The sequence below is a fragment of the Miscanthus floridulus genome, chromosome 9 (genome assembly GCF_019320115.1).
Source record: "Miscanthus floridulus cultivar M001 chromosome 9, ASM1932011v1, whole genome shotgun sequence".
Taxonomy (NCBI): domain Eukaryota; kingdom Viridiplantae; phylum Streptophyta; class Magnoliopsida; order Poales; family Poaceae; genus Miscanthus; species Miscanthus floridulus.
The window spans coordinates 65,371,673-65,384,273 of record NC_089588.1 but is presented as its reverse complement, the minus strand read 5'-3'; the positions used below and the strand labels follow the sequence as shown (position 1 = coordinate 65,384,273).

Sequence of the window (12,601 nt, the reverse complement as noted above, 5' to 3'; positions counted from 1 at the left end):
TGAAGGACCGTGGTGTTCGATTGGTCTGACGATGATGAAATTCTAATGGATCCTCCCCTAAACACGAAAGAGCCTCCACGCGGCCCACATGTGGGGGAACAGCCTAGGGTAGGCGAAGAAGTCCATGAGGCGCCAACGAGGAATGTCCCCGAGCAGCGGGCGGAGGGAATTTCTTCACAGCAGACGATGGAAGTCCCTATGGGGTGAGCAACGGAAGTCCTCGAGCAATGAGCAGAAGTGGACCTAGAGCAGCAGGCAGAATCGAGGTCAACCGAGGAAGAACTGAGAATTCCCCCGCAGAGTATGAAAGTCAACCCCGTGGCTGCGCCTGGAGGCTCGGGCAGGCATCGCCAGTTCAAGAAATTGAACCATCAGACCAAACCGTAAGTGTCCTTGTGTTGAAGTTACTGTGTTGTATTTTCTTTACTTCTATGGTGGCTGAATAACTAATTTGATACAGTGCAAGGCGAACGACAGATCTAGCCTCACCCGCTTAGACGGAGCAGCAACCAGAAGCTAGCCCCAGAGCGGGGGAGATGCTAGTAGATCCCATCCTGGAGTCCCCGAGTGCTCGGTAGCACACGGGAGAGCCAATCGCTGCCCTTGGTAGGCTTGGTGGTGGCGAACGACTATCTTCAACGGCGAACAAGTTGGCGACAGCACCTTCAGCAACAGCAGAATCTGGAGCGAAAAAGCTTTCGGCGCCGAAGGAGCAGACAACACTCCCCGATGCTTCGGAGGGTATGGTCGGACCCGCTATCTGGCCACCAAGCCCCCAGGTGGTGCCCCCAGCTGCAACAGAAGAGGACGAGGTGGAGGAGATCATGCATGACGAACCTTGACCCCAATCAGTCCGGATCCTCTGAAAGAGCAGCGATGAAATAGTAATTATTAAAGAGGATGACACCACCAAGGAATTCAGGAGACTGGAGGCTGTCCTTACCGGTGTGATGAAACGGATCAAGGTTAATACTACATCTAGAAAGGTCCTAGGTTCTTTTTTTTGGAATTGGATAACGATACTATCATTGTGCATTTGCAGGAAATAACTCGAGTTGTCGAGCAGCGCTGCCAGCTGATAAAGCGAATGGAGCCCCTTGCTGAGGAGAACAAAAAACTCAAAGAGGCCAGGAACCTCTCAGAAAAGAATATCCATAGGGCCCAACGTGAACGAGACCTTGCAGAGTCCAACGTGTGGGACCTAGAATACCAGAATGGGGTTCTAACCAAAAAGCTGGCTGCTGTGTCCGAGCAGGTGCGGAGCCAGTCCGAGCAGCTGGCCGCTGTCTCCGACCAACTGAAAAGTGCTTTCGAGCAGATGGAGAGGACAACCGAACAACTTAACAGTGTATCCAAGCAGAAAGCAGGTACGGTATATCAACGAATGTACTTTTGTATTGCTAAAGAACCACATTTTTGGTGATAACTAATCATCGCTTATAGAGCAAGACACTGAGCTTGGCCAAATGCTCTAGGCCATTGATCAACTTCGCCAGGAGAAGGCAAAGGAAGCAGAGCAGGCGGACAAACTTGCTAAGGAGCTGAAAGGTGAATTCCTCCTTGTTGAAATTACTATTGAAGTAGCTTCCTTGTGTAATGGATCATTGTAACGCTTACAGGCTATCATCATAAAGCTAAAGCATAGTTTGACATGCTGGTGCAGGAGGCCAAGGTCCAAAAGGAGAACTTCGATGCTGTAATCGCCGCAATTGAGCCGGTGCTTGACTACGTCGACTTGGAACCGGCCACTCAGCACGACGGCAGGCGACAACATCCAAACACCATCATCCAGAGGTGCAAGGTAGCATGGGAGAACTTCAAGACCTTCAACCGCAACGCCATTACAACCGTCGCTACCCATGTCCTCGTGGTTGTTCGGTCCCATTACCCAACCATCGACCTTCAGTTAATAGGGGGTGGGTTCACCGAAGGACTAAGCGATGCGGAGACCCGGCAGCTAGAGGATGAAGTGGAGGATGCAGCAAAGATGCTAGCTGGCGATATAGATCTGTTTGGTGAAACAGATGGTAATGGCGGAGCTCAGTAATCTGCTCATAGATTTTCATCTATAAAATCTTGACAGTGTAGTTAGAACGCGCGAAAGCGCAAGAAACAATTATTTATCGAATAAATGTTACTAGGTGCATGTATATGCAGTATATGCAGTTTGCTTGTATTTCGACGAAAAAATCTTCATAGTTTCAATCCTGACGCGATTATGCATAGTTCAAATATCGTCCGAACAGTTGGTCTGCTACTGATCCCTATGGCCTTGGCCAACCCATAGTCCATAACATCGAACGTGGAGCCCGTGCACATGTAGGAGTAACAGGCATGACCCAAGAACCACAGCCGACCACCCATGACGCAGAGCACGGAGCCCATGGCACGTCCATAAAAAATAGCGCGGAACGTGTGCTGCTCAGCGGTTGTTGTATGAACTTGGAGATAAAGGTAGCATAAGCGGCGTCCGAGCAATGTATTCTATGCTGAATTCTCAGCCTTGGCTAACCCATATTCCATAACATCAAGCACGGAGCCCATAGACGTGTAGGACAAACAGGCGTGACCAAGGAACCACAGCCGACCACCCATAACGCAGAGCGTGGAGCCCGTAGCACGTGTAAGGAAAGATCGGATACTAGGTCTTCTCCAAAGAGAACAGAAAAGAAAGTATGTTGTTCTCTAATCGGCGAAACATCCCGGAGATGTGGAGAAAAGTGTTCGGTGATTTTGGAGAAAACATGTTCGGCGATAACATTTGGAGAAATCGTGTTCGGCGCTAACGTTGGAGAAAACGTGTTCGGCGATAACGTTTGGAGAAAACGTGTTCGGTGATTTTGGAGAAAATGTTGCTCGGTGATTTTGGAGAAACGTGGTCAGTGGTTTGGAGAAATGTGGTCGACGCAGTTATGGCGATTACGTATTGGAGTTCATTACGAAGTAGCATGGAGCTCGGCGACCGTGAGTGGATGTTAAGCCACAATAGAGACAAAACAGAGACAAGTTATGGAGACCAAAACTTTACTCAATATAAAAGTTGAGAGTACATATCTAGAGTGTTTCAAGGATAGAAACGTATAAGGTGTTTGATGTGCCACGAGTTGGGAACATCGATTCCTTCTAAATCACTTAGGCAATAAGACCCTGGTCGAGTAACATCTTTGATGACATAAGGCCCTTCTCGAGGGGAAGATAGCTTGTGCATCCCTTCAGTTTTTTGTTTTCTGTAGAGAACGAGATCGCCGACAGCAAATGAACGACCTTTGACGTTTCGGTTGTAGTACCTCCGCAAGCCTTCTAGATATTTAGCTATGTGGACGCATGTGATAAGGTGTTCTTCCTCGGCCCTATCGATGTCCTCTGACTGAATAGCTACGGCTTGCTCTTCATCATAGTTTTCCACCCTAGGTACTCGGAAGGCAATGTCCGCTGGTAGTATGGCTTCTGAGCCATAGACCAAGAAGTATGGAGTCACGCCGGTGCTGTGACTAGCTTGAGTACGTAGTCCCTAGACTACAGCTGAGAGCTCCCTGACCCATCTGCCCGGGTGCTTTTCTTCTTTCTAATATAGTCGCTTTTTGAGGGCATCAAGAATTATGCCGTTCGCCCGTTCGACCTGGCCGTTGGCTCTTGGATGGGCAACAGAGACATATTTAATGAAGATGCAATGGTCTTTGCAGAAGCCCCAGAAGTGATGGCCGGTAAATGTAGTTCCGAGGTCGGTGATGATGCTGTTTGGGAGCCCAAATCTATGGATGATATCTTCAAAGAGCTCGACTGCTTTCTTTGCAGTAGCCGAGACGAGCGGTTTATATTCAATCCACTTGGAGAACTTGTCGATGGTGACATATACATACCAGAAACCTCCTGGTGCTGGTTGGAAAGGTCCAATCATGTCTAGTCCCCAGCATGCGAAGGGCTAGGAAGTTGGGATGGTTTGCAGCTCTTGCGCTGGCACGTGTATTTGCTTAGCGAAGAATTGGCATCCTTCACAATGTCGAACGAGGTCTTCTGCATTAGTGATGGCTGAGGGCCAATAAAAACTAGCTCAAAAAGCCTTGCCGACCAGTGTTCTCGAGGCCGCATGGTTGCCGCAGGAACCAAAATGAATTTCGAGAAGTAGCTTTACTCCTTCCTCTTGGGTGATCCATTTCTACAGTATCCCTTCCTTAGCGCTCTTCCTCATCAAGCTGTCGTCCACCATCACGTAATGCTTGCTTCAGCGAATTAGGCATTCAGTTTCAGTCTTGTCGGTGGGTACCTTGGTGCTGGTGAGGTACTTGATGAATTGCTCTTTCCAATCGGCGGCCGGCGAAGCTATTGCAAGCACCAGTTGCCCGATGGGGGGAACTTCCTGAACTTCCTTATCTTCTTTGATGGATGGCACCAGGAGATCCTGAATGAAGACCCTTGTCGGGATCGCGATGTGAGAAGAGCCTAACTTGGATAAGTGATCGGCGAGCTAATTTTGGTCGCGTACCACATGGTGGTACTCGATGCCGTAGAATTTTCCTTCAAGCTTCCTGATTTCAGCGCAATATGCGTCCATCTTCTCGCTGGAGCAAATTTAGTCTTTGTTAAGCTAGTTAATAACCAGCGTAGAATCCCTATGCACCATGAGGCATTTGACGCCAAGCTTGATGGCTATATGGAGTCTGTGGAGACATGCTTCATATTCAGCGGCGTTGTTGGAGGCCGGAAAGTGTATCCGAAGAACGTATCGAAGCTTATCCTTGGTCGATGTAATGAACAAAATGCTCGCTCTAGCACCATTGATGTTAAGAGCGCTATCGAAGTACATCACCCAATGCTCGGGGCAAGTGGCAGCGATAGGTTCTTGGATCTCCGTCCACTCAGCGATGAAATCAGCGAGCGCCTGTGACTTGATGGTAGGCCTGCTTCTAAAATTGATGGAGTAAGTACCGAGCTCAACGGCCCACTTGATGATGTGGCCATTGGCCTCCTTGTTGTAGAGAATGTCCCCTAGAGGGAACTCAGTGACCACGGCGATCTTATAGTAGTCGAAGTAGTGTCGGCGCTTGCGCGACGTAATCAGGATTGCATATAATAGCTTTTGTACCTGAGGATAACGAGTTTTGGGCTCATTAAGTACCTCGCTTATAAAGTACACCAGATGTTGCACCTTGTAGGCGTGCCCGGCTTCCTCACGTTTGACGACAATAGCTGTGCTGACGATGCAGGAAGTGGTGGCAATGTAGATCAATAGGGTTTCGTCTGGTCATGGCACTGTCATGATCGGAGGCTTTGTTAAGAACACCTTGAGCTGCTCAAAAGCTGAGTCTGCCTCCTCTGACCAGGAAAAGCGCTTGGAGGCCTTGAGGAGCTTGAAGAAAGGTAGCCCTTTTTCGTCGAGGCATGATATGAAGCGACTTAAAGCAGCCATGCAGCCTGTAAGCTTCTGTATATCCTTGACACATGTCGGTCATTTCATATTGGTGATGGCGGAGACCTTGTCAGGGTTAGGTTCGATACCTCAAGCACTGACGATGTAGCCCAGTAGTGTATCGGATGGAACTCCAAAGACACACTTTGAAGGGTTTAGCTTCCATCGGTACTTGTTCAGGTTGGCAAAAGTTTCTTCGAGGTCGGCGATAAGGTTGTCGGCGGTCTTGGTCTTGATGACCACGTCATCTATGTAGGCTTCGACATTGCGGCCGATCTGTTGGTCGAGGCACATCTTGATGGCCCTTTGATAGGTAGCCCTAGTGTTCTTGAGTCTGAAGGACATAGTTGTGTAGCAGTACGCACCGAAAGGCGTAATGAACGATGTCTTGATCTGGTCTTCTTTCTTGAGGGAGATCTGATGATAGCTAGAGTAACAGTCAAGGAAGGAGAGCAGTTCATAACCGGCAGTGGAGTCTACAACCTCGTATATCCGAGGTAGGCCGAAGGGGTCTTTAGGGCAGTGTTTATTAAGATCGGTATAATCAACACACATTCTCCATTATTTATTCTTTTTTCGAACGAGAATAGGGTTTGCTAACCAATTTGGATGATACACTTCTTTTATAAATCTAGCAGCTAAGAGCCGTTTTATTTCTACCCTAATAGCCTCCTTCTTGTCTGGCACAAATCAGCGGAGTTTTTGCTTGGTCAGTTTGGCGGTTAGCGAGACATTCAAGGAATGCTCGATCTTCTCCCATGGTACCCCCAACATGTCTGTAGGTTTCCAAGCAACCACATTGGCATTGGCACATAGGAAGGAGACGAGCATGATTTCGTATTTGGGGTTAAGGTGAGCCCCAATCTTCATGGTCTTGGAGATGTCGATGAGGCCAAGGCCGACCTCCTTGACTTCCTTAGACTTGGCAGAGGCGTGAGGAAGCTCCAGCTCTAGGATGTCCATGTCATCGGTGGGCGCTGTCTTGGCTTCGGCGACCATGCTAGCCATCTGGATGGAGAGGTCGGTGGCTTCGGCAAGAGCGAGACTCTATGTCTCGTAGGCGTAGGCAACGAAGAGGTTGGCCCACAGAGCTAGGACTCCTGCAGGTGAAGGCATCTTCATCACCAGATATGTGTAGTGCGGTACGGCCATGAACTTGGCCAGAGCTGGCCGACCAAGTGTGGCATGGTAGGCGGTGTCGAAGTCGGTGATGTAGAAGTTGATATGTTCGATGCGGTAGTTGCTTGCCATGCCGAACTGAACTGGTAGGGTAATCTCTCCAAGTGGTTTGGAGGCCCTGCCTGGGACCACACCCCAAAAGGTGGAGTCGGAAGGTGTGAGATCTGACAAACCGAGACCTAGCTCTTTTAGGGCTCCGACGAAGAGGAGATTCAGAGTGCTCCCACCATCGACGAGTACTTTTCTAAAGAGCACCTTTTGCATGGTTGCATCGAGGACGAGGGGAAAATGCCCCATGTAGGGAATATCCGCCCACTGGTCGGCCCTACTGAAGGTGATGGGGACCTCAGACCATGGACGATAGCTAGGGTTAGCATTGGCATCTTCTGTAGAAACGGAGAGCACCCGCCGTGCGGCAAGCTTCCGCTCTCTTCTACTCTCAGTGGAGGCGAGGCCCCCGAAGATGGTGGTGACCACCTTATCATGGTCCTGAAAGGCATTGTTGTTGCCCCCAGGTGGTCGGTGACCTCCAGCTCCATCGTTGGTGTCATCATCGTGCCTCTTGTCCTAGAACTCCTTAGCCAAACCCATGTAGTCCTTCATCTTGTGTTTGGCATTCTTGTGAAGAGGGCATGGGCCGTCAAGGATCTTTTGGTATTGTTTATCGTAGTTGCGCTTGGCACGAGGTTGACTAACGGCGGCGATGATGTGTTCTGGCTGGCAGCGGCAATTTTGGCCAGGCCTATGTCCTCCTGTCTGATCACGGCCGCTGTCACGATGGTAGCTGCGGTCGTCGGGGCAGCGGTCGCTGTGGCACCGATCGTTGGGGTGGTCATCGTAGCAGTGAGATGGGCAATGAGTGCCTACATCCTCGTTGAAGCGCACCTCGGCTTCCTCAGCGTTGGTGTATTGGTTGGCCATAGTTATCATCTCGCCGATACCGGTGGGTGGCTTGCGGTTGAATTTGGAGTGAAGCTCGCGGTGGTGGAGTCCTCGGATAAAGGCGATGACGACTTCAGCTTCCATGATGTTGGGAATAGAGTTCCTCATCTCAGAGAAACGTCGGATGTAGCTGTGGAGGAGCTTGGATGGCTTTTGGTTGATGCAGCTGAGATCATGCTTGGTGTTGGGTCGAGTACACGTGGCCATATAGTTGTCGGTGAAGACTTTCTTTAGCTCTTCCCATGATCCGATGGAGTCCAGCATAAGGTTGGTAAACCAGCTCATGGCGGGTGGCGTGAGCATGATGGGGAGATAATTCACCATGACGCTGGCGTCTCCTCCAGCGGTGCGGATAGCAGTGGCGTAGGCCTATAGCCACTGTGTCGGGTTCATTCTTCCTTCGTAGGGCTCAACCCCAGTGATCTTAAAACCATGGGGCCACCGAAGTGTTCGGAGTGCCCTTGTGAAAGCTGGAGGCCCCTTAGGGTTGTCAACACCATCATCTATAGCGTTGCGGTCAGGGATAGGCTCAAGAGCTGAGTCCAGATTATCGTACTCCTGCTCATACTCCTGGCAGCAATGCACTTCATCTTTGTGGTGACCGAAGCGACATTGCTCGATACGTTTTCACACATCCCGAAGGTTGCTGAGGTGCACTCGAGCGTCCTGTTTGACCTCCTAGTTGTGTTGGTGATGGCCCCTGGCTCCCCCCTAGAGAGGTAGCAACTGATCGGCAAAATGGCTTTGACTGGGGCGGCGGTTGGATCTCGGCATAGCTGATCGATGAATCGTGCTCGTAGAGCATGAAGGTCGCTGATCCTCGTGAATCTCATTGACCTGACAGTGAGCTGCTTTAAGCATGGCGGCGATCTTGGCGAGCTCGGGCATTTGAGGGAAATGAGCGAGCTCATTGGCGTCTACTACCAAATTGGCGCTTAGAGTCTTGAAGATGTCGTGGCCGTCAACGTGGAGAAATTCTTCGTCGAGGTCGCGGTGGAGCGGGAGCGGTCTTCCTTGAGAATCGAGCCGATTATTCTGAGCAGCCTCGGCCCTCGCAATGGCTACCTTGTTTTCTCACCGCTCTGCACGATTGACGTTCTGGTTCTCCTGAGCAACGCGCTCCTCCTCGGTTTCGCCATTCCAAGAAGGGCTATCGATACTGACGTTGAAGATCGCACCACCCTGGAAGGGTGGAATGAGGAGTTGCTCGGAGAAGGTTTTGGCGAGGGTCTCCGTAGAGCCCTAAGACTCAGAGCTCGAAGTTTCTTCTGGGATGGTCTGGAGGGGCACCCCGGGGCTCTGGCCTAAGTGTAGCATGTTGATGGCTGGCGGAAGCTAGACGGCGACCTGGTCGGCGAGTAGACAGGCGCAGTCCACCTGGTCGGCGAATTTGCCCCTCAGGGCGTGTTGGTAAGCAGCGGCGGCGTTGGCGAACCTAAATGGTATGGTCGTAGCCCCTGCAGTTTCCCGAGCAGCCTCCGATAGATCTGGATTGGAAGGTGGTCGGCACTGAACCAGAGTGTCCAGAGTCGATTCGGTGATGGGGAGACAATCGGTGAGCTTCAGTCCGACTCGATCGATAGATTCGATCAGATCATCGTTATTGATCTGCCTCCTCTGGTAGCGAGGAAGCGGATGGTGAGTCATTGTTGAAGGAGACCTCAGAATCGGCTCTGAGATCGGATTTGCAGTTGTAGGTGTGGGGGTGGTCGGCGCAGAACCGATCTGCCCTAGTTCGAGGAGCTCTCTGACTCCATCAGCGTTGATGACCCACGAGATGGATCCGACCATGAAGATTTGGCCAGGCTGCGGAAGGAACAAAGAGCCTATAGAAAAAGCCATCTTGTTCGATAAGGAAACAGCATGCACACCCCTACCTAGCGCGTCAACTGTCGACCGAATATCATCGGCAGTCCACTGAGGGGTATCCCATGATGGTAGATTGATCGACAAAGGAGTGTGAGAGGAAGAACAAGAAGGCAACAGAAACACACGAGTTAGATAGGTTTAGGCCATCGATACGACGTAATACCCTACTCCTGTGGTCTGTTGGTTGTATTAGCTATCGTATGATATTACGTGTGTTTGGAGGGGGTCCCTGCCCACCTTATATAGTCTGGGGAGCAGGGTTACAAGTTGGTTAGATCTGAGAGATAACCAGAAAGTAATAACTGATTACAGGAATCTTGGGATCATACATATCCTAACAGATCTCGTAGTATCTTTAGGATATCTTCCCGGTGTCTTGCGGGAGGCGCCGAGCAGAGTCATGCCCCGCAAGACTTCATCTTGTGGGCTGGGCCACCCCTAGGGGTGCAGCCCATGTGGCCTGCCGTGGGTATCCAGGTTTGTACACCCCACAGTTGTTGTGATAAAGAAACAGGAAGATGAGTTAAAACCTTAAGACAAAGAGTCTGATAAAGTTAAAGATGTTGTGCAGATGAATAATATTGAATACATTACAAATGAAGAGTTTTTATTAGAAAGTTATGAAGAAGAAGAAAATAATGCTCAGAGTTACTAAGATTTTATAGACTCTTTAGATGATTAAGAGTTACAATCTAGATAATGCAATGGAAGGGTTAGATATAATATCTGAAAATATTAATAGTTTAATAGAAACAAAAATAGAATTAATAAATCGAGAAGACTGTGAGCATGATTGGATAAAAGGAAGAGGGGATTATAATATAAAATGTGCTTTTTGTATATTTTACCCTAGTCAAGAAAATAGATTTACATGTAGTAAATGTTTAAAGCAAGCATGTGCTTCATGTCTAAAAATAACTAACAAAAAATGGAGACAAGAAGTAGAACTAGAATCAAAAGATAAATTATTAGCAAGTAGAGTAAAAAATTTAGAAAATAGAATAAATAGCTTAGAAGTAGAATTAGAAGAGCTAAAGAGTAAAATAGAACTCAATGAAGCTAATAAGATAGAAGAAACTTATAAAGGCCTTACCGAGTTAAAGCATCAAGTAATGCTAAATAGAAAAAATGATAAAGCGATATAATTAAAAGAAGCCATAATAAACTTTGGTAGCAAATATATAGTTAGATTACCATTTAAAGAGATTATAGGAATAAGAATACCTGTAAAAGTAAAATTAACGCCTAACATTTCATATAAAATATTAGCGTTAGTAGACACCGGTTGTACAAAAAATATTATACATGATAAATATTTTGTAAAATATCCAGAGATAGTTCATATGATAGATCAAGATAAAGCAGAAATATCTACTGATATGTCTAGGATAAAAAAAGGTTCATAATCAACCAGCTTATGATGTTGAAGTACAAAGAAATAACATAAAATATATAATGGATGAAATTACAATAAGAGATCTATCTATGATACATGATGATATGATATTAGGATTAAGATTTTTACAATTCTCTTTACAAACAACAATCATACATAAGCAAGGAATAACATTTATCCTTTATCAAGACAACATTCCATATATAACAAAAGTACGAAAGACTATAAATTCTAATCCAAGAAAGACCAACCTAGAACTCCAAGGATATGATGAAAAGGTCCCTGATAATCATATAGATGAAGAGTTAGGTGAAAATATAGAAGAATTTTATATAGCAAACTCTTGCATAGAATATATCAGTCTACAATTATTAGCACCAAATTGGTATAGAGATATAAAATCTAAAAAGGATATAGATAAAATTGTAAGAAGATTAGAAGATATTCAAATAATCGGAGAAATACCAATGAAGCATTGGGATAAAAATGGTATAGTATGTAAGATTAACATAATAAATCCTGATTATATAATCAAGACAAGTCCTATAGAAGCAACACCTAAAGATATAGAAGAATTTTAAGATGCATATCGAAGAATTATTAAAATTAGGAGCTATAAGAGAAAGCCGAAGTCCTCATAGATCAGCTTCATTTATAGTCAGAAATCATATTGAAATAGCTAGAGGAAAGTCAATAATGGTTATTAATTATAAAAGACTAAATGATAATACTATAGATGATGCTTATAATATCCCAAATAAGCAAGAATGGATAAATAGAATACAAGGAAGTAAAAATTTCTTAAAATTTGATTTAAAAGCTGGGTTTTGGCAGGTAAAAATGGCAGAAGAATCAATAGAATGGGCTACTTTCACATGTCCTCAAGGTCATTTTGAATGGCTAGTAATGCCCTTAGGATTAAAAAAATGCCCCTGCTCTATTTCAAAGAAAAATGCAAAATATTTTTAATAAAAATCAAGAATTCATATTAGTTTATATTGATAACTTAATAGTTTTCTCAAAATCCTATAAAGAGCATATAGCTCATCTAGAAACCTTATTTAGAAAGGTAGAACAACATGGGTTAATATTGTCTAAAAGAAAAATAGAGATATGCAAGGAAAAGATAAATTTTTTAGGTCATGAAATAGGAGAGAAAAAAATTTATTTACAAGATCATATTGCAAAGAAAATCTTAGAATTTCCAAATGTCATGAATGATAAGAAAACCCTGCAGCAATTCTTAGGAATAGTAAATTATGCTAGAAATTATATTGAAAATTTAGCTAAGCTAGTTGGTCCATTGTATGCAAAATTAAGAAAAAACGGACAAAAACATTTTAATTCTGAAGATATAAAGTTAGTAAGAACTATTAAAGAAAAGGTCAAAGACTTAAAACCCCTAGAGTTACCATTAGATGATAATTATTTTATTATAGAGACAGATGCATCCAAGTTAGGATGGAGTACAATATTAAAACAAAAACCACACAAGTACTCTCCAAAGTTAGAAAAAAAAATATATAGGTATGCTTTAGAAAAATATAAGTTAAAAGTAATAAACAATACGGATAGAGAAATTTTAGCTGTTATCAATGCAATAAGTGCTTTTAGATTATATCTAGGATTTAAAGAGTTCACAGTTAGGACAGACTGTGAAGCTATATACAGATACTACAGTAAAGTCAATAGTAAGAAAAGTTCAACCATGCGATGGGTTCTATTTGAAGATATTATTCCTGAAAATGGTTATAAAGTAATATTTGAACATACAAAAGGTAAAGATAATACATTGCCCGATATATTTT

General features: G+C 45.5%; 1 protein-coding gene across 1 annotated transcript; it reads left to right on the top strand.

Annotated features, from left to right (window-relative positions):
• The first annotated feature begins 227 nt into the window (after positions 1–227).
• Positions 228–2,047, top strand: LOC136480040 (uncharacterized). Its single transcript, XM_066477714.1, has 4 exons — positions 228–383; positions 1,043–1,372; positions 1,476–1,580; positions 1,664–2,047. Exons 1-4 carry the CDS (start codon positions 228–230, stop codon positions 2,045–2,047), a joined length of 975 nt encoding a protein of 324 aa, XP_066333811.1.
• Positions 2,048–12,601: the final 10,554 nt, after the last annotated feature.